Genomic DNA, 24,112 nt, shown 5'->3' with positions numbered 1-24,112 from the left:
TAAAAATGCCAATTAATAGTATTTACAAGTGATAATTAAATTTAATTTAAATAATGTTTTAAGCTATAATGAATCAAATTTTAAGGAAAATAGTTTCGGAACGCGTTTAATACACAATCCATTGTTGTTGGAATAGAAACTTGTTTGATGGCCGAAATATACCAAACACAGAGATGAATTAGAATTTGTAGATATAAGATTTTTCTTTCAGTAGCCAGAGTACTAATATCGATACTATAGTATTGTATTCAAGTATTTGTATCAATACTATAGTAAAGAATTTACACTATTTGTCCAATACTATAGTATGGTTGGTTGTTTGCAGTGGCAGGCCATTAGATAACTTCCATGTACATCAATTAGCGATTTTCCACCGTTTTGCTGCTACATTCTTCGCAAGAACCCTAATATAGAAGAGTAGAGATTAAATCCATCTCGCAGAATTTTGATAAATTAATAGGTTTTTCGTCTTCACCGATGAGCAGTATGCTAAATTATCAAAGAAGTGTCTTCCTAAGAATCTGTATATTCTGGACGCCAAAGCCGAGCATTCACAGAGAAAATGTATTATGGTTTTTTACTCCTATGGGTCTGCAATGACTATTATACGTAGTTTTTCTTCATGAGTCTCTACACACCAATGACCAGTAAGAACTGCAGCAAGCCTTGCAGTGTTTACGCGGTCTCTTTTGTTGAGTTCCAAAGATCTATTTTTATTAGAGGTGGGTCATGTTAATACCATAGTATAGAATTTAAACTCTTCAATACTATAGTACACTATATATAATAGTATTTACACTCTTTGCATCGATGCTCTTTGTATTTGTACTCTTTGTATTTTAAGAATCGTAAATAAGAATTTAAATTAGAATTACTGAAATGAATTAATAAACTAAAAATATATAATTTTTTTTTGTACTATTAGTTAATATAAAAAGTAAGAAGCCATTATTTCTCACTAAATGGTATAGATCTGACAATACTAATCCGATTATGTCAAAAGAATAAAAGCGATATTCTGGAGTTGATAGTCAACTATAGTATATTACTATAATTACTATAATATTACTATATTAGTATAATGCTATAGTAGCATTACTAAACGTATTGCTTATATTAAACTCAAGGTTTAAATATGGTATCAGTAAAAGAAATTAAAATCATGTAACTAATCTTATTTAAACATCACCAGAATATTGGTGTTTAACTATAATACTGTAAGAGTTATCATCACCTATAAGCTATTGATAATTACTAAACTTATTACTTGTATTATTTATATTATTATTTTATATTAAACTCAACGTGTTAATAGGCAATCATTTTAAATATTCAGAGTTTGAAATTAGCTACCTAATATTATTTTAAAACTATCAATACCTCATTCGATAATGTAAAAATATTTTTCTGGGGTGATTTATCACCTAGTAATATGATTAGCTAACTTTTTATATAAGACTTAATATATATTTTTGATTTCGTAGTTTAAACTGGAAATTTTTACTTCAGATAAAGTTTGCAATTATTTTTTATTAAAGAGATTTATATCAAATACGGATTAGAGTTATGATGTCAGGTCTCCATCTACAATCATTTATTTAGAGTATTGTTTTCTACTTTAAATCCAGAAAGTTCTTTGTCATTTAGAAAGTATAGTTAGTTGTGGTGGAGGGAGGACGAATCCTCCCCAATTAGCTAAAAGAAAAAGGAAAGCCGTTTTGAATCCACAAAAAACCTCGTAATAGTGGATAGTAGATAGAGGGTCAACCTAGAACTTTATAGAAAGTATAAAGTTAATATATTTTCATCTTAAAAATTAAACATTATATTTTTTGTTCTATTTATTTTAATAAATAAATACTCATAAAAAAGGATGGCTCCATTATTTTTGACCTTTTGATAAAACACGTCTTTGAATATTCTAATAAGTGTTGCCAACATAAAAATTTCTATTGTCTTAGAAGTATTGTATTAAAGCATTCACACAACACACAACTGATCCGGTTGAATTTTTTTTTAAATTGTTAAATACTCGTACTAGCCATGACCGCTGTGACTAAGAAATAATATCTTTTATTCACTGCAACTAAAACCTGAGAATAAATTGAAATAAAAATAGTTGGAACCGCCGAAAGCACTGTCATTGCCATGACAGTTGAAAATTGAAAATTACCTCGTTTTTTTTAATAAATTACAAAAAAAGGAATTGCTTTTGTAATAATAGTCAATCTTTAATAATAAATAAACCAAAACATAGTAAATTATAGCTTTTAAGCTAGTCGAATTGGTAGGAAAAAACTTTGGTACCCAAAAACTGGAGAGCATTTTTGTAAAAATAATAATCAAGCGGCAAAACTTGACAGTGAAGCAAATGGCAAAATCGTGCGGGCTTTTTTTATTTATTTTATTAAGTTTTTTATTTTTACAATAGAATTTGCTGCTTTTAGTCATTCAAACAATTTTGCACTTGTCATTTTGACAAGCAGAAAATTGTGTTGCCGCAACTCAAACAGCACAAAGTCAACAAACAAACATCAACGAATAGCAAATAGAATGCAGCAAATGCAGTTTCTCAGATACAATCGAGCGTTTCGATATCTCAGATTACAAGTCTCTTAGATATGCCGCCGCTGCCGCCACTGCCGCCACTGCCGCCACTGCCACCACAACAGCTGCTCACATCAAAGTGTAGAAACCCACGTTTTGAGTTATTCATCGAAGTACGAGTATCTACAATTTCCTCGCATTATTTGTGTATCTACGAGTATCTATTTGCTTTTAACAATCTGCAGTTATTATTTGCTACAGTGGCTGTATCGTTACTCATGAGATGCGCAAATACTCGTAGTGTTGCCTGAGCTGATGATCCTCATCAGCACTTTGAAGTGCGGTGACACAAATGTTTGCATTTGTGGTTTATAAATTAAATTGTTAAGATGTTGGCTGTGTTTGTCATTTACTTATTTATTTATCTGACTTTATTTAATTTTGCCTCTTTTGTATTTAAACCGAATAAGCCGACAAAGTTAATTCTTTTTAATTGAATTTTATATATTCAATTATTTGCCTAATTACTGAATAATAATTTTGAGGCAAAATTATTAACAATGCGGTTACTTTGAGTACCGCAAATATTATTATAAATAATAAAAGCAATTTTGTTTATTTATTAAGTTCTTTGTAAACAAAATAATATATTTTTGTACAGATTTTAAACACAAATGGTTATAGATGACATCTTAAACTCATTATCAGAAGTTTGAAGATCAAAAGCTTTCAAGTTGTAAAGATGATAGAGTGCAGTAGTAAAATAGAGTGATATATATTTGAAATACACTAAAGAAAAACTTATATTCGCAAAAGTTTATGTATTTTATTTGTTTTATAAACTATTTATCTTTTAATCCAGTCAGAGGTGTTAAAATCTTAGGTTTCGCCCGAGATTTATACGGCCACATAATGATCTGACACCATCAAATCAATTTACTTCTCAGCAAATGAAAGGCCCTATGCCTCTTCACAAGAAGATAAAGAAATTAAGAAGAGAAGACGAAATGCTTTACGCAAAAACTGTGATAATGTAGGAAAAGAGTATTCTATGCATCAGTTATCATGCTATGATTCTACACTCAGTATTGAGCAGTTCCGCTAATTCCGAACAGTCCTTGTAGATTTACCAATTCAAGCTAATAAAGCTTATGCTTATTAGTTTCTTGTTTATATCTATATACATGTTTAAAAAGTATATTATGATACTTGTTAGATCACTAAGTTTACTTCTGCTATTTGATCAATGCTTTCTTATATATTTAGTGAGGAAAAGTGTATTTATAGAAAGAGAAGCAAAATCAAGATTCATAGATATCACAGAGTAGTCAGATCACAAGACATACTTTCCAAATTCGGACAATGCTTTCGAGCATGTTTAGAAAGGAAGGTTCTATTTAACATATATACAGAAAATAGTAACAAGTTTCTTGTCGTAACAGTGGATCTTCTAACAAGGATCTTCTGATAACTAACAATAAATAGTAAATGATTGACACTCTTTCACATACACGAGTAGACTTATTCAGTAAAGTCTACTTGGGCTAAGCTAAGCTTATATGTATTTAATATTATGTTATGTGTTTATTATATTAGAAACTCTCACCATATACACTATCTCAATATAAATATTCCTGAATCGGACTCTTGGTCATTACAACTTCAACTTAAGGGAACCTGGGCTTTAATATCATACCGAAGCATATCTGAGATCAAACCTTCTAGATTCTAGACTAAAGATAACAATTGTACTTCGTTGTTCATATACTTTTCTTTATAGCAACTACAACTTAATTTAATGTGTTTTAACCCAGAGTTCTTTTCTAAGAAGAAGTCTGTTACTCTCCTTGACTGCAACTACCATTGATACCATTGATCAAAATTTTTCTTTCTATGAATTTTTATTAGAACCGCACGCGTGTAAGATGTGTCTACATCTTTTTTATATATTGAAATTAATTCAATCTCAATTTCAACAATTTTTTTAACTATTTTAAATATGCTTTTGTTTTATACATTTTTTTTTGTATATTTTTATTTATAAGTCCGAAATAAAATCAAGCAACAAATCAAGCTTAAAGCGCACGTCTCACAAATTAATTTATGTAAATTATTTGATTATTAAAAGAAAAAAAATTAACAACAATAACAAATCAACTGCTTTGCACTTGAAAGAAAGAAACTGTTTCGACAAATTCCCTAAAGAGATTCATTGATAAAAAGCAAAAAACAAAAATATATAAAATTAATTCAAGAAACAAAGACTTATAAAGATTTTAAATTCAAATTTAAAATTTTAATTTCCTTTTTTTTTTTAATTTATTGAGGCTTAACAATTTTGAGGCCCACTCGTTATATATTAAAAGGTGTCATTCATTATTTAGACTTAAATTTTCGATAACAAAATAATGGCAATATAAACTAAAAACTGAAACAGAATGAAACAAACAAAGCGACTGTCTATATACTCAGGTGTAGATACATTAACAAATCTATTTACATTTTATGAATATGGAATGAGGCTCGGAATTGTCTCATTAAAGCGCACAATTTCAACTTCAAACAAATTGTGACTGAGCAGGCGCTTAAGCCCTTCTTTGTGGCTCTTGCACAAATGTATCTCTTTTATTTTTTATGTAATTCCATATCTACTTAAGTCACATTAAGACTGCTGAAAGATACCACAGAGCACAGCATCTGAAACATTCAAAACGGAGAAAAAGGTGCGCTTGTTGGCCTGACCAGCCTCTAAAGAAAATGTGAACTGATTTGAACGGAAGATGCGTTTCGATATGAAATTATAAATTAATCCATTACTTAAGCATAGATTATATACATGCCTCATCGCATTAGCTGTGACCACATCCCGACGCAAAAGTACATTGGCCGGTAAGTGCCGCCAATGTACTCACGTACTCCGCCACAACACTTGACTGCATCAAACCAGCGAACCAACGAACCAGCGAAAAGTTGCTAAACAACATTTGAACATTGATTCGAACGGATACGCTTTTGCCAAAGCAAAGATACTCGCTTCCATAAAGTATTTTAATAATTGGCTTTTTGTGCTTATCTAGAGACGGAAATACAATAAAATGTATTCTGCATATTCCTTTTGTATTGAAATTAACAAATCGAAAATGAAGTTAATTGATTTCGAAGCCAAGCAAGCAAAGCTCATAACTCAACTTAATGAGAAAAAAGGAGGTTAGTCAAACTACAAGCAAATTTATGGAAAGATTTTATATTTATGAAAAAAAAAATTCTTTTTTAAATAATTTATATATGTAGCTAATAAATTTTTATTATGATTGCATTGAGAAAATGTATAAAAAATCATTTCATGCTCAGTTTATTCGAGCTCGAGCAGCAGTACGATATGCTGCAGTATTCAGTATGCAGAATTTGTTTGCCAACTTTTGTTTTTGTCACTGATTCTGCCACTGCAACTTCATAAAAATGTTAATTTTATTTTAAAGCACAATTTATGCATGACGGCAACACAAATTTATAAGATACAACTACAGACTTTCAAGTCTGGGCCACAGTCTGCAAAGAATGGCTTGTCATCACTGCGGAAAGAAGTATTCCCTGAAGTTGCTCATTGGGCTCATGCCGAGGCATCTATGTCCACTCATATAAATTTCAGCATAAATGTTGCAAATTTTTATGTTAAAATCACACAAGTCAATGCACTTGGCTGCACATTGTTTATTCATAATTTAATCAACTTATTGCTATCTGTGGATAAAAAAATGTTTATGAAATATAATCGTTTGGAATTTTGCAAAATTATTAACATTCAATAACGAACGAAAGTAAATCCAATTTAAAGCTGAAATTTTAATAATTTTACTACAGGGAGACAAAAGCGTCCTATTAGTAGAATACAAAAGACATAACATAGTGATCATCTTTATTTTGAAACATAATTGTAATCATTTCAAAAAATGGTATTGTAGTGAATATACAGAAACAGAAATGAATATATAGATGCTTAGTAAATATGTGGAAATATACAGTAATCCCCGCTATAACGCGATAGATTGGTAGCACGTTATAGAAAACGCGTTATAGGCATATTCCCGTATACACACGTGCAAAGGTACGCGAAACTAATTATAAACTGTACAAATCCACGTGTTATTTGAGGAAATGCCCGTGTTATACGGGGGATTGAAATCGCGTATACCCCGTATACCCACGTGCAAAGGTACGCGAAGCTAATTATGAACTGTCCAAATCCCCGCGTTATATGAGGGAATGCCTGTGTTTTACTGGGGATTGAAATGTCGTAATAAGAAAACGTGTTATAAGGGTACCGCGTTATAGGAGGAATTACTGTATTTTCATATTAATATTATTCTTATATTATTATTATTCTTATATGTTATAAAGGATCTTTTTCGCTATATCTCACTGATATAGTGAGTTTCGAGTGCACCTAAAATGAAAAACTTCAGCCAATAACTTCTATTTGTGGTAGTTAAGTGTTAATTAATAAAATTAAATCCTTAGTTTTTTTTATATTTTAGCCGGTACAAAAATAAAGTCTTTAATCCAAAGATGAATACATAAGATATTAAAAAAATCTACACAACAATCTATGACGCACATCCTAATCGAACTGTATCTGTAACTGGAGAAGAACATACAATCACTTTAAATTGCCAAATCATTAATCAATAATTTTGAGGCATAATTAAGTATTTTTTAAAGGTGTCTGTCAGACACTTTGCGCTGTAATTGAATTGTGAGCTGAGATAAGGTGTTATATCTCAACTAAACTACAATAGAGCAAAAAACACATAAGTATGGTATGTATGAGATATGTGGTAGACACATGTTCATTTAAATCTATAAAATCAAACCAAACTTATGCATACCTATGTATATATGTATATATTTCTGTAATATATACATGAAGTTAAATAAAACCGCCATTTGGCCTGTGGCTATAAACAAAATCATACAAAAATTCATATATGTGAGCAAGTAGTAAACTTCAAGTTATAAAAATAAATTACATTATTCGTATTCGTTATTATGAACTGCATATTAATAAAAAATTAACCATTTTTTATGCTTTGAAATAATAACAGAAATAACTCAGGTGTAACAAATTAAGTTATGAAAAAATATTATTAAATATAAATTCATTTCACAAAACTTAAAAACATAATTTACTCCTTCCTTCGAACGTTCAACTCATTTTAACTTTTGGAGTTTAAAGAAACACAACTTCACAGCTGCAAAAATTTAACAAAAACAAAAAAAAAAAAACGTTGAAACCATCGATAATGCGTGCATCTTTCAAAATGCTTGAAGCGTAGCAGATTCCATTCGTTACGTTGAGATAAAAAATTCGGCTATAACTGACTTTCGAAAATGCATCAAGCATCAAGCATCAAACATAAGTCAGCCAAGTCGACTTAAGAAAAAAGATTTAGATACAAAAATAATATGAGAAAGAATTATAATCTATTTATTTTATATATTATTTTGGATTATGTATACAGCTCCCTTTCTGGTTTAAATAATTATTATCTGATGCAGATAACTGTAAGATAATATTTACATTATATATTATTTCCTCACACTTGCTGTCCAAAATATTATACACGGACTATTAAATCATGAAATATAGTATTTCTAATGATCGATTATTGAAGATAAATATTCAGCAATCATCAAATAACTATTCAGTCCAAAACCTAATTTAATGCAAAATAAATTTTTATAGATATTTTAATTCTTTACTGTAAAATATTTATCTATGGACATATAGATAATTCGTTATCTAGGCATTAAATTGCTTTTATATAAATTATAGTTATAATAAAAAAAAATATGTTAAGATTTGCAGACTTCCCTAAGTTTTTTATAAGATGAAGAAACCCTAAAACTTCTCATATCAAATTTATATATACAATCAAGGTTAATGGGTCTAAGTTTTAACTAAATATGGGTATATAGATAACAAAAATATATTTATTTATCATATAAATTTTATTGTTATTTTCATACGACCTGGTTGAAGTATAAAGTATATTAATTGGTATTTTTGTAAAGAATTAAATCTATTCGATGGACACAAAAATTAGGGTCTTAAATTTAATAATCTGCTGCTAAATTTTTTAAAACCGCGTTAGCGAATCTCAGCTTGGCTACATGCTCCTCGGAGAGGTATACAGATCTGATGTCAATTATTGCTCCAGTCAAGGCGTAGAGAGGGGTTTTAAAGAAACCTTGCAGTTAATAGAGAGTAAAAGTGCTCAAGTGCTCGGACTCAACTAACTTCAACATAATAATGAATCCCAAATTGGAGCATGAGGCACAACAAACTGAATACAGAGAAAAAATAATATAGTCTAACTTCCATAACTCGAACTGAATAGCGCGGAACAGGGTTTAGAGAGCAAATTTCATAAAATTACAAAAAAAATTCTTTAACTCAAAGTCTTTATAACTCCAAACCTTTTCTATGCAAAATTGTACTTCGAGTTATAACCGATCAAAAAGATTTTAACCTATCTAAGCTTGGAACGATTTTCTATAGTTACACTTAACATATAGCATATGTGTATCTTGCTAAGTAAATAAAGTCTTCACAAAGGGTTCGATTTTATTTTTCTACCAAAACAGAATTATCGTTATTAGTCCTTAAATACAAACTAAAACCCAAAAAATTGATCACATTGACCCTTTACATTTACAAGAACAACAATTAGAATAACATCGGCCACAACAACAACTGCACATTTAAGATTAATACCCGTAAGTGCCGCGAGGCTAATAATTTTCTGAAACCAAAAACAAAATAAAAACAGAAAAAAAAACACAATAGCATAGAGCAACATAAGTGTGAATGATGTTGCGCATGGGCATTGTATTAACCAATTTGCCGCAACAGGTTTCATTTCTTACTTGCTTCCTTTTTTCTCTGCTTCTGCTGCTGCTTCGTCTGCTTCTTCTACAACAACTTTAACTTCTGTTCTTCTTCTTTTCGTTTTCATTCTTTCAATATTTAATAACACATTTTAGGCAGCAGCAGCAATGATATTACGCCTAATGTTGTTGTTGATGTTATTATTGATGTTGTTGTTGTTGTTAATACTTTTGCCGTTAATAATATTTGTGCCTGTGTTAGTGGTGTGAATACTAAAAAAAAATTTACAAAAAAACTCAAGTTCAATTCGTTGCACAAGCGTAACGTGAATTGTCCGTCTGCTCTGCTGTCTGCTATCTTGTGTTCCACTGTTTCACTGTTCACTGTTCACTGTCCACTGTTCGTATTGGTAATGGATTTTTCTTTCAGTTTTGACCACTTTTAAATTGCTATCTATTGAATTATGATAACACCGTCCGGCAGTCCGTTTTAACGACGTTCCATTTGCTCATTTGTTTTTCAGTCACTTTTAACTTAATTTTACTTTATGGCAAATTTGTTTAAATTTTGTATGAAATTGAATGAGCAATTGTTTTAGTTCCTTTGCCGTTGTGGCCATTATTGCCATTGCTGTTGTTCTGTTTTTGTTTCCTTTTCTACTTTTTGTTTTTGTTTTTGTTGTTGGGTTAGTGCTGCCCTTAAGTGTTTAAACTCACAAATTTTTCTATCGTAACTCTTAAGATACTCTTACCTGTTTCCGATTCGTTATACACGTTGGAAGCAATTTTAAAACGCTTTGTTGTTTTCTTCTTTTTTTTTATATACAATAATTTCTTCATTTTTTTTTTGTTTGTTTGTTGTTGTTGTTTTTAATTTTTCTTATGAAATTGCAGACCACCTTACAACACTCGCGGCTAACAGTGTTACTTGTGCTATGATTGCTCCTATTGTCTCGTTGTATCTGTGGTGTTGGTATCAGTATCTGTATCTGTATCTAAACCATGCTTTTTTTTATAGATATAGATGGCATCATCATTAAATTATGATTATTATTTCCTTAAGTTAACCACATATAAGCTTTGCTATTTTTATTTAACTTTTTCTAAAAAATTTCTATACGTCTCTGCTCATAACTTATATCTCTTCTATGAACTGCGATAATTCAGTTCCTGCTGGTTTTTTCATATTCATTTGACGTTATTGTTTAAGATTTCATTAGCGGCTATTATGACTTAGTGCATGTGCTCATGTGCTAAGCGAACGAGTTATCAACCTTTATATAACTTTTATATAAGTCAGTCATAGCGAAAATATTAAATTATTTTTACATATTAATTTTATAAATTGTATCTCAATTATATTTAATTATTAAAGCAATACATGAGTGTGATTATAAATTCACTTAAATGCTGTAAATGTAGATATGATATGGATATGAGTGTATCCATAAAATGATTTTCAAGTGTGAATAATGGATCTCAACATTAAAATCACCTAAGAGGGGAAAATATTAAGTTATTATTAACAATAAGTTTATGTAAGGCAAAGTCATCCTTAGTAATCAAGCCATTGGATTTTAAAATTTAAAAATTTTTATTTGAAGGCTTACGATAAGAATTTCTTATTAATCTTATTTATTTTTTGTTTTAGTGAAGTTAGCTAACACTTTTTTATTTTTTATTCCTTCGCTCTTTTTTTGATGCTATTAACAGGCACATTGACTTATGTCTAAATATAAATATTTATTATATATGTATATGTATTAATTGTATACAATACAATTAAGCATTGACTGCATGTCTGAGTGAAGTGAATGGGTTTTTTTACTTTTTGATATAAATTCAATTAATGGCAGAAATTCATATCCTAACAAACATAATTGATTCGTGTAATTTAACGCTCCCTCCCTGTGTAATTTAACGCTCATAAGTATATACATATACATATATCTAATCATTACTATTGCAGCATGAGCTTACTGAATAGTGAATAAAAATATAGTCGATCGAGTATGTAATTCAAAACACTCTGCTAAATTTCTGGCTAAGTGTTTGATTAAAAGTGTCGTGAAATGTCAATATGTACTTGTATTTCCCAAGATACTCATATTAGATAGCTTTTGTTACGCTTTTATCGGCGCCATGTTCTGACTTACGTGTTAACACTAAAAAGGGCTCTTGACACGCCTTCACAACAAATTTGCAATGTTGAAATTTTTTTGTCATATATGATTGTGCAACAATACCTGTACTAAATGAGGCATTAAAGAAAAGGTTCTTACAATGATATGGTCTTCTGGATTAGATTAGTTGGAGTCTTATGATTTAAGATACAGACTGATTACTCAGTTCTGTAGATTACTATATATTATGAGTATTATTAGTTATTATTAACAACTGTAATATAAGCCTAAATGGTAATTAGAAGTACATTCGATCCACCATGTAGTCCGAAAAACCTGACAGGTTAATTTCTCAATCATATAATTCCGAAGAGTTTCACAATATAAACTTCCAACATGGATAAAGGTTTTAACTATATAAAAATGTAGCTCATGAAACTCTTAGCATCGTCAGTAGGCTATATAAACCTTTCGGTCTATTCTTTTTAGATAATAACGTTTGAGATGAGAGCGGCATAGTTTCTTCTTTTTTATTAGAAAATATTTAAAAGCAATAAATTTAAATGCGTCAAAATCTCTTTTCTTTGTGTTTAAACGCATTTGAAAAGAAAAACATTTCTAAACATAAAATTTCTCTCAGTCGCTGACGTGATAAGATACAAAAAAAAAAAACTAAATTACTAAATCGCATCGAATGCACTCAAATAACCGAATTACATAAAAATCATATTAAATGAAATTTATCTGTAGCTTACTAAGTGCTCATCCTCTTAAAGTCATAAAAATACAATTAAGTTAAGGAATGTTTAGAGATTTCAAAAATATTTAAAATATAAAAATTGTATTAACTGTGACTGCATCGCACCGCAGAATGAAGACGAATGCAGTTGAATGCAGTCGGATGCATTTGAAGCCAAAATTCAAAAGATGAAACCTTTAATGTAAAACCATATAAAATAGTTTTTAATGAAAAATTTCGATATGCACAAGTATCTACATTTATGAGAAAGATTTGAAATCATAAAGTCATATTTTTATGATTGTAAAGAATTTTTCATAGAACGGATTTGTTTCCGTTGTGAGTTTTTTTAACAGATATTGTATCTTTAACTTTTAAACTGTTTGCTTTTGCACTTTTAAAGTTATAAACTGATTTTTTTTGTTTTTTTTTTTTTTTTTGATTTTTACAAGTTCACAAAGCAATGCTTAAATTATGAAAATAAAATTAATTGTATCCAAAGATCAAAGTATATATAAACAGTCGACGAATGTGTTTATGGTTTGAAATTGTATCAAAGGCAAATACATAAAAGCGTTTAATTTTATAAACAATATTATTTTTGTATAATAAAAATCCAAAATCGAAAACGAAATCTTAAAATCAAAATAATTTTATATTGATTTTCTATGGAAACTTTTGAATGCTTTCAGTCAGTCAGATTCCCAATCACATAAACGCAAAGCGCAAAAGGCGTTCCTTTGATGTTTTCGATATTGAATTTAGTTTGTTGGCGTTATAATTTTATATTGCACTTTGTTTTGTATCTATAACTCATAAACCATTTTGCTGATATCTCAACACAAGTGCCGCTAAAAACATTAAAATTATAATCATTAATATTGTTTTTTTTCCTACTATTTTTTTTTCAATGAAAATAATTACAATTTCGAAATTTTATTAAATTTCGATGCTTCGATCAGCGGATACGCACAAATATAAAAGCACTCTCAGATACTAGTGCGCGCACATTGCTAGATACAAGTAACTACAATAGTGGAACTAAATTTATTTTTTTTTTTTCACGTTATATTTTTGTTGTGTATTTATTTGAGTAAACATATTCACACCTTTTTCGGTGCTTTTTCTTTTAATTTAATTTAATTGCTGCTTTTTGAAGTGTCTTCATTTTGTATTTGAACGCAAAGCGTTTGTGTTCATTTGTATCTTTTTATCTAATAAATGCAATAAAAGTTTATGCGGTGCACTTTGATCTTGCAAGCAAGCAACTTGCCTCCTCTTCGGTTGGTCTCTTCATTACTACATGACTACATTACTTCATTACTTCATTATTTTATTTTCTGTAGCTGAGCTATTGCCAACGTTTACGTTTCAGTGCAGATACACACACGTTAATAATTTTATTCTTAAATATCTTTTTTTTTTACTCTTGAAGTTATTTTCACTTCAGATACAGATTTTGTAGTTCGTAACTCAATGCATGGGAATATGATGTGTGTGGTACATTGTTTTATTGTTGTTGTTATTGTAGTTGCTTTTGTTGTTTGTTACTTTTAATTTTAACACTTAACACTTAAATAAAATTATGCCGCCAGTCATATTCACACATTGATATTAAAATGCATTCAAGCGGAGGCAGCCAAAAACTATAATAAAATTTTAGCCGAGAAGGACCAGCCCATTGGGAACCCTTAAGCATTGACAGCTTTTAGAGGAATTATTATAGTTTTGTGAGTAAATTTTAAATAAAAAAATGTGAAATAAAACACAATTAAATAATATTTTCACAATTTTTACAACTTTAGTGACTACAAATTTCGACCATGTAACTTATTTTATTACATACCTTCTACCGGAGACCTCAGATTTGCCACACATTCAGTTTAATAGATTTACCAACGTGTTCACATTTTATTAATTTTTTAATGGTTTCTAAAACATATTAATATATTTATATTTGAAAAGATTTTATTATATTTTTAAATATAATAAAAAGTTTTTATTATTTTTGTAAACAAAAATACAAACAAAATTGAATAGATACGATAATTATCAATCATCTAAGGTTTTGTCATATTTCCCCGTTATATTTTGTGTATGGCAATTCAAGTAAAATCCATTAGATACATCATCTAAAGTTAAATCATCTTTGCTGATATAAAATTGTTATAACTTAACGATTTGTTACGCTCAAAATTTTAATAATTTTATATAAACTTACTAGAAACTCAGTTTTCAATGCAATTTCAGACTTCGTTGAAGGTTCAAGATCTTTATAGGGTAGCACAATAAACCAATAGGTCTTACTGGGTATGTAGGATCGCTGGCATAAACTAACCTAACATATAAATTTGATGTGCCAAACTAATTTGAAGAATAAAACCTTTTTCAAGTTTTAAGATCGCCTCTAAACTCATTGTCTATGTAGACCAAATCTCACTAACTAATGCCGTTAAAATTTGTTCATCCGTAAAATAAGTTGAAGACACACAGTATATGCTCCAAATGGAACTATTGTAAAATATTTTCGAATGGTTAAATAGTCTTCATACAATAAAAGCTCATTTCAATGTTATTCTCAAGAGCTTATATCCAAAACTTAAAACTTAACGGCATCATAAATAGACCTTAGCCTTCTATTTATTGTTTTAAAATCAAAACATCAAGCACTAGTATAGATATATCTGATTCAATTTGTATTAAGCTATCATTATTTATCTTAATTTCTTTCAGAACACCGTTAAAAAGATTTTAGATATTGAAATAAAACTAAAAAAAATCTGTTTAATTTCAATTTCTTCTAAGCAGAGGAAAATCAATCCAAGTAATAGATTTCACTCTATTACCTCGTAATAGAGGTAATAGTAACCTATTACCTCGCACATAATAACTCACCTCAATACTCTTATTTAAAAACACCATAAACGGGTTCTCCAACTCACAACAAATCTTTATTAAGTGCATATATTACATATTAAAAATATAATTTCATTAATTATATAAAAATTAATAGTTTGTTACTGTTAAGATTAATTATTCTAAGTGGATTATTTTAAGCTGACATTGCCTTTATGAATATATGGGTATATAATTAGATTAATCTTAATTATCAGAAAATACTTATAATGTGTGAAAATATGGCGGCAAGCTTTTTACTAATCTCCACTAAAAATATATATATTATTATAACAAATATTTTTTTCCATCTAAAACGTATTGAAAATACACGTTGCACCGCTTCTGCTACACCCTTTGAATATCAAGATTAACGTAATTTAAGCTTGTCTTTACTTAAGTTTATCTTAATTTAAATTAACTTAAGTTTATCTTAGATAAACCGTACTTAAGTTTATGTTACCTTAATGTAAGTTTATCTTTAACTAACATTAGTGTATCTTAGATTAACTTAGCTTAAGTTTATCTTCGATTAACTTAGCTTAAGTTTATCTTCGATTAACTTAGCTTAAGTTTATCTTCGATTAACTTAGCTTAAGTTTATCTTCGATTAACTTAGCTTAAGTTTATCTTAGATTAACTTAGCTTAAGTTTATCTTCGATTAACTTAGCTTAAGTTTATCTTCGATTAACTTATCTTAAGGTCATCTAAGATTAAATTATCTTAAATTTTTCTTAGATTACCTCTACTTAAGCTCATGTTAACTTTATGTAAATTTATCTTTAACTAACATTAGTGTATCTTAAATTAACTTAACTTAAATATATCTTAGATTAACTTAAGTTTATCTTAGATTAACTTATCTTAAATTTATCTTAGATTAACTTATCTTGAGTTTACCTTAGATTACCTTAACTTAAGTTTAACTTAGATTAACTTATATCTTAAGTTTATCTTAGATTACCTTAACTTAAGTTTAAATTAGATTAACTTATCTTAAGTTTATCCTAGATTAATTCTTCTTAAGCTTATCTTAGATTAACTATACTTAAGTTCATCTTAACTTTACTGAAGTTTATCTTTAACTAACTTTATCCATTTATCTATTTATTTAGTGTATCTTAGATTAACTCTGGTTTATCTTAGATTACTGATGTTTATATGGAAGCAACTTAAGTTTGTTTTATACCAACCAACTAATTTTTAGCCTAGTTCATTTTAGATTAATCTTAGTCTATATTCGATTTAAGTTATTCTTAGACCAGTTTTTATTTATCTTAAATCAACTATGGTTATCTTCATAATATTGAGAATTTATATTCAAATGAACGTCATTATAAAAACAAACTATTCGAAACTCCTCACATATAAGTACTCGATCATGCCAATAACTTAAACTACCTTTCCGCAAATGGTTGTAGAGCTCTTGTGTAAGAATACGAGTATTCCGACAAAGAAACTAGAAAAATATTTATAATTTTTATTTAACTTCTATGAAAAATATGCACAATGGGACAACTTCACAACGCCAGTCGGGTCTAATTGCAGCTGTCTTCACATACATGTCGCTTGGATGAATTGAAATATGTACACAGTTATAGATAAAGATATATTTGCGCAAATATTATATTAATTAAAGGCAATTAAATTGATTAAAAGTTGCAAGCAGGTGAATTGTTACATTTTTTTCAATTGGAAAATATCAATTAAAATGACAAATGCAAGGCGGCAGTACACAACCAAATAGAAATTCTTTTGATTATTCTGAATTTTACTTATATATATAGTAAAATAAAATAATTTTGAAAATATATATGTACAGATATGAGTACTTACTTAACTATCAACGATAAAGTTCCAAGTAACAAGTTCAGCCACTTATTGTGGTTAAGACCGTCACATTATGCTAGTCACTTTAGCTGCGCTGGATCTTCTATCAGAACTGAAGTTAACTGCTCGACGATAGGAGATCCCACTGTGCGAAGGGGACAGCGTACATATCGTGGCATTTTCTTAAGTTGAAAATGGTTTAAAAGCCAAAATGCCAAATCATGCCTAAAGATCAATCATTTTACTTATTTGAGTTAAAAATTTCAACACATACTCATACCCAAGCCGCTGTTTGTGTCCAACTTGCATCCGCAAGTAACCACATGACTTAATATAATCTGAGCTTGATTAGTTGTCTGCAACCATTTGTGGATTGCGATGCATTAACCGCAAATGTGCATTAAAGGTTTTTCCCTACTTTACCAAAAGCAATTGAGCGAGTTCAACTTCTTTTATTCTTTTTTTTTTTGGTTAGTTAACTTTATTGTAGTCGTCGCGTATCTATAAATTATTTTTGACCTAAATTGGTAATTCGTACATTTCCTTAGGGAATTTGCAGCGGTTTTCTTTCATTTGTCATATTTGATTGGTAAATTGTATCTTTAATTGATCAACCTCGTCACTGCAGCACTGTTTTTATACTCATACAAGCTTATAGCAATGACTTCAAGGTATATTGCAAAAGCATGGAGGCAAGCCAAAACCCAAAAAAGTATTAGAAAAATATTTTAATATAATATTATTTACTATTTCCGTAAAAAGTTATGTTTTAAGCTCAATACTTCTTTCAAATTTCAAAGCCGAGAATACTTACAGAATATTGCAAAATCCCGAGCCAAACATGGTGCAGCGAGTACACTTTGCTAACTACACCAATGACATGATCCGTCGTTGACTCAAAGACAATAGTGCAACTGTTAAGACTTTTCACTCTTTATCCAACAAAATCGCCGTACTGATGGGGTACTTTGTCGTTGATAGGCACACCGCCTATTAAGTGACCCACTTCAACGACTACTGCCATAGCTACGAGTTAGAAAAGAAGAATAATAGTGTTACCCGTCTGGTCTCTTATTGCCGGCATTCATCAGGTGGCCCACAATGTGGCATCACAATTGGCCCGATTCTCAGTCCTAAGTAAGCTAGTATTTTCTACAAGAAGAGCTAGTACGTATGGCTTACCTAACTGTAACAAGATATATGCTATCATCATTTATATAGGAAAGGTGTTCATTTATTCAAACTTAAGCGAGAAGTAAATCAAAAATTTAGATTGAAGGCAATCACATAAAACTCTCAATATCTCATTCCATCAACAATAGCAAGTCAGAATAATAATAATCGGACTAAACTGAAATCAGACTTAAGCGAAACAGGTCTTATCCGAGACTGATCCATTTCATATAAAAAAAATTGTATTCTGGGACTTAAAAACACACAAATTGAAAAAACGAATAGCGGGAGAAATTATTCATTCTTCACTAACTCAACTATATGGACAAGTCGGAGATTAGTCTAAGCTCATGCAAAGCGAGGATATGTGTGCCAACACCGGATCACTTTCATAATACTAGTAGCTAACCAGTAATAGTACGATGAAAGCTAGTCACAGACTAGTCTAACTTTTTACAGCATTGTCTCATCTTTTCCGCCAGGAAAAATATTTTTTCATAAATCTAAGTAAAACTTTTTTTTATTGAATTTTTAAAAATTTTAAAAAGCTTCTCCAGTCTACTTCCCAAACCACATCAACTTTAAGATCTCAAGTTCAACACTTATTGGAATTGGAATTTGACACTGAATGTTTAAATGGCTTGTAGTGTGGCTAATTGCACTTCCACAGTTGATCATCTTCACAACAAGATCAGTAAAATTAAGTACCGCTAATGTGAACATAAAGTAATCGAATATCTGAATGAACCAATATGGAAGCACCAGAGAAGACCGTTGCTTCCTTCGTGCGCTTGTCACACAAGTGCGGAGGTTCTTAACAAACACTAAATAATCTTAATGCATAAATCACCCGCTGCGTTTGCAGCTCAGATAGACTTGGCAATGCATAATGAACCTCACTGCAACTGCAACTTGAGAACCCGTATATAAGTGGTGCGGTGAGCTGTGCGGTGCTGCAAACGCCTGAGGATGGGCAAATGAGCTCATGTGGCGAAGTGCATTGGCGTAGTACCATGAGCCAGACGCAGAGTCAAATGCATTCGATAGCCGCGGGTAATCAAAGTTATGATGTGGACTTTCTTCATACTCGGTACACATTTAAGCTACTGTGAACAAACGCAAATGAGGATTTACTTACTTTTTCTTTAAATTTATCTCAGCTTTTGCTGTTTGCGTGTCAACAACTTTTTTAATGCAAATTTTGCTGCCAAGCGATTTTGCGCGTACGACGAAGTTGGTGGCAACGCATTTTAGCAGGCAAATTTGACTTCTTGTGTTGTTTGGCGTGCGCAGCGTGTGGTGCGTAGTTTCCACTTTTTATTAAACTAATTAACCATAAAATAACTGCAATCCTGCAAAATTTAGTACTTTGCAAAGTGGAGAAGTGGGACTGGTTCACAGGAACCTGTATGGCATTTTTCCATGAATTCTTGTGGAGGCAGTTCTTGTATCTTTTCGCTTTAATAGTTTTCTACGAAATAATTTATATGTTGATTAACAAATAAAAACACACATACGCTTTATTTGATCATAGGAAATGTTCAGACGAGAGACTTATCGTCAAACGTCAATGTCAGTCCTTTTGCCATCGCTCAAATTTTAGTCGCATTAAAATTTTTCATCACAACTTCAGCAAAAACAAAACTGAATTTCAGCAGAAAAATGGCTTTGAATTCTTTTGTTGTCGCTGCCACTAATTTGACTTACAAAGGCAATCTTGGGCCTTCCACTGGAGCCCTTTGTTTGAGACACTTCTTCTGATTTTTGCTGTCAGCTAAAGTTTAGCTGTTTTTTGCACGTCAAATTAAATGAAATGATCGACAACTTTTCACGTTTGCAGGTATTTTTGTACACTTCAGCCTTATTATTTCTTAAAATGAATTGCATTATAAAAAATGTTCAAATGTTCAATGTCATTGGTAATTTCACTAGACGTCCGCAGGCAGGTATCCTTCAACGCATTTGATGCTTTTTAAGCTGTGCTTCCTGCTTCTTCGACGTTGGCTTTAATTTTGCCACATTTTGAGTCACAGATTATTTTATAAAACAAGACACATTTTTTCCATGGCATAATTTCGCAAATTCTTGAAATTTCGTCCAAAAGAGGATGTGACACAGCAGATCGTTTTTTCATAGGACTTTAATGAAATACAGAAAAACACATTTTAAGATGCTTAAGTAGAAACATTCAGAATATTATAAAAAATAAATAAAAAAACTCATCAATAAGCTTTATTTTTTGTCAAATACTAATCCATCCCCCGTTTCTTCTCTTACAGATTTCCAAATTGCTACCATTGATCGAATCAAGCTGCTCTAATCGCGCACGTTTCCTGCTTTGTTCATCACTTTTTCCACTCTGCACACCAAACGTGCCACGTCCTGTCACAGCCTGCAAATCACTGTGCGAAACAGTAAAATCGGAGTGCGCGACACACGAGGAGCTCATGGAATTATGGCCAGACTTTCTCAACTGCGATACTCTACCACAGCCCGAAAAGCAGGAACTTTGCATGCAAATACCACAAGAAGCAACTAAACAACTGGAACAACGTGCTAGCATACAGCAACTGCAATTACCTACACACAGCATACAACAACAGCAGCAGCAACATCAACAACAACACACCGCTCACTTCTATTGGCCGTGGATGACATGGAAATTACCACCGCATTTGAGCAAAACCACAGTCATCTGCCCGCACAATTTTACCGTGAATCCACTAAACGAAAACGAATGCTTGCCACAATGTAATCGGGATGCTTACCACACCACTGAACAAAAGAAGATTGCTGAGGGTCTAATACTGGGCCTCTCTGCTGTTTGCTTTGTGCTCACGCTATTCTCATTGGTAACGTTTTGGGCTGAGCCTACACGTTTCGGTTATCCAGAACGACCAGCACTATTTCTTTGCTTGTGCTACAATCTCTTCAGTGTTTGCTACTTGGAACGCATAGTTTTTCATAATTCTTCACGTACTCTAGCAGCGCTGGAAGAGCCTCTGGGTCGAATTAGTGCACCATGCACGCTTTCACCTCCGTGCTTAGCGTCATACATCACAACCAGCTATTTAAGTTTATGCGCTGCAACTTGGTGGCTCATATTTGCTATTTGCTTTTATCTTTCTTCACACAAGAAGTGGTCCAGTGAGGCTTTGGAAAAGAAATCTGGTCTATTTCATGTGCTTGCCTGGGTGCCCCCATTAGCACCACCAATTGCTGCTTTACTGATGGAGAACGTGCATCCAAATGAATTGACAGGCATGTGTTCGGCACCTGGCTTTGTTGAAATACCCACTTTAGTGCTGCTCGTGTTGGGTCTCTTCTTCATGTTACGCACCTCACGCTCGTTGAATACACTTCAGCACCAGATGCAGCCAACATTTGGACATCAACGTTTCTCACAAATTCGCAAACGTTTTCTTATTTTTTCGCTGGTATTCCTGCTGCCTACTGCCGCAGGACTTGTTGTGTCATTCTTTGAACGTTACGCGGAAGAAGTACCGTCGTGTTCGACACATGAAGACTGTGCACCGCCACCACATCAAAACGCTTGGCCTACGCTGTTACGCATTTTCTTCCAACTTGCTGGTGGCACTTTAACCGGTATGTGGGTTTGGTCACGCAAGACTTGTGAGTCGTATCGTAGTCGTCTGGTCGCTACGCCAACCTCATCCACTACCAGCAAATCAATCACTTCATTGCCGAAGAAGCACTTGCAAAACAGTGGCAAGTTTGCCGGCGCTACGCTCTACAGTGGCATCAATTTTCACAACGTGCCCGTGTACAACCCGCACCAACCGCACGTGTAGCTGCCTCATCTGTAGTAGCCTGTTCTCAGCAAGCATCGAAATGGGCGAGTGTACATAGCTTGGAATTGTTATCGTTTTAGTTTTAAGATAAGTTAAACTTGCAGGCTCGAATGTTGACTCTTAATGTTTAATGTTTAAATTTAGTTTTTAATTTTAATGTAAATTCTTTAAAAAATATTTAATATTTTAAACGCTGATGTAAATTATACTGTAATTTTATTTAATCAAAGTGTGACGCATTGTAAATTAATGTAAATAAATTTGTTAATTTTTAAGTGATTGAACGATTCAGTTGTCTATATTTAAGGATTTGGCTGATTCGTCTCTGGAAGTCGCGTTAGGTTCCATGAAAATTTCTGTATATTACATTAAATCATTTATATATAAAAATAGCTTTAAAAACATTTGTTTTATTTTTAATTAAGTAAAACACAACGAAACATCTACATTTAGTATTATAATAAATTATTTGTAAATAATTTTATATATTAATTATTATAAATAATTGATACGATATTGTACACAATAAAAAATATTTTGTTAAGTAAATAAAATAAAATAATATGAATAAAACAAAATTGTTTTTACTCGAAGATAAATTAGTACCTAATATTTATAAGGACTCCTTATTATTTCAAATAATTATTTCTCTTCAATTATTCCGTTCCCGTTCTCTCACACTACTTTAGATCAGTTGACAGAGGACGTCAAAATGATCACTCATTATTTAACTCGTACCATTATTAAATAAATAAAATAAAAATAAATAAAATTTATATATGGTATCATGCCCACTGACTTTATGTATCAATAATTATTATATAAACCAATTGGTGGTTCGTTAGTCATCAGGAAAATAGGTAGACCAGGAAAGAAAATAAAGGCAAGTACCTTGTGTGCAGCTTACGTATTGCAGAATGTCAGAGAATGCAACATTAACTATATCTAGCATTTAATTCTTCTGTTAAATCCAAAATAAACAGCAGACCTTTATTTCTGAGAATAATACCTAGTATAGTCAAAAAGCTGCATTAACAAAGCAACAAGAGAATCAAATGCTTCACAGGTTTTAAAGTAGAAGATGTGAACATTTTGGTGTCTATCTGATCTCGGTCTCCTTGACATGTTAAAAAGACTTTACGCTGTTGGTATTTAAAAATCTACTCGAAAAAAAACTTATACAGAAGTTAGACAACCCTTTCATACACATATAGTCCGCCAGCAGTTAAGAAATATTCTGCCTGAGTAACGAAGTTGAATCGTTTCATTTTTAGGTGATACGTACATTCTCCAATCGTCTCTGATTTTAAATGAGAATAATAGCACATATTGTGTGATTTTGTGACTTTACTCTGAAGCAAGAACAGTATTCTAAAATGGGGGCTAAATCAATCGGTAATCAGGAGTTTTTTAAAAAACACTCCGACTATTATTAGGCAAGTCATCATGACCTGTATTTCTATCTTAACAAGATGAACTTTTTTAAAGGAGGTAGAATGTCAGCTCTGCTTTGAGGCTAAGAAGACCTGTATTCGCATTCTTTGTCTGTCGTTAGGATATCCTCAACTACTGATATCTCGGCCTCCATTCGAAGTGTAGACTGCATTCTCTTCAATTAGAGTCGGTTAACAGCACTAATTGCATTGTTCAGCGCCATTGGGAGGGAGGTATTTGAGGAAATTGTTTTATAAATTGGGTTTTGCAATCTTACTTCGACTATTTAATCATTGCAGTGTGTTTCAGACTGTAGTGATGGCCATTCTCTACGCCGCAAAGTAGATCATGTGCAAAGAGATCTTTAAGGTAAATGTCATAATTTTCTTGGCAGCCAATCTACCATCAAATCTTAGGTAAGAGTTACAGCTACATCATTAATAGATAGAGAATGCCCGACTTCTTAACTAGCTAGCCATGCGTGTCAGTGTTCAACTCGCATGGGTATCTGGAACGTGTCAAGGCAGACACTCTGCTTTCTGCCACACATTTCTTAAATATTGATATTCCACTTAGTATAACTAAAATAAACGGAACACATGAAAGTTCTTGTCAGATCTGAAGATCTACTTGATTCTAACAGTACAGTCAGCAGCTTTAACTAAAACAG

The 24,112-nt window shown here is 31.3% G+C and overlaps 1 protein-coding gene across 1 annotated transcript in view; it reads left to right on the top strand.

The window, feature by feature from the left end:
* LOC119671545 (frizzled-3) overlaps positions 1-22,206 on the top strand; it is a 42,683-nt gene extending 20,477 nt beyond the window's left edge. The window contains exon 2 of the mRNA XM_038082234.1: positions 20,476-22,206. Coding sequence (XP_037938162.1) covers positions 20,476-22,008 — 1,533 coding nt within the window. The 3' untranslated portion in view covers positions 22,009-22,206. The remainder of the gene's footprint in view (positions 1-20,475) is intronic.
* Positions 22,207-24,112: the final 1,906 nt, after the last annotated feature.

This window comes from Teleopsis dalmanni, chromosome 1 (assembly GCF_002237135.1).
Source record: "Teleopsis dalmanni isolate 2A chromosome 1, ASM223713v2, whole genome shotgun sequence".
In the NCBI taxonomy this organism is placed as follows: domain Eukaryota; kingdom Metazoa; phylum Arthropoda; class Insecta; order Diptera; family Diopsidae; genus Teleopsis; species Teleopsis dalmanni.
The sequence above is the reverse complement of the archived record's forward strand: the minus strand, read 5'-3'. Positions and strand labels throughout refer to the sequence as shown.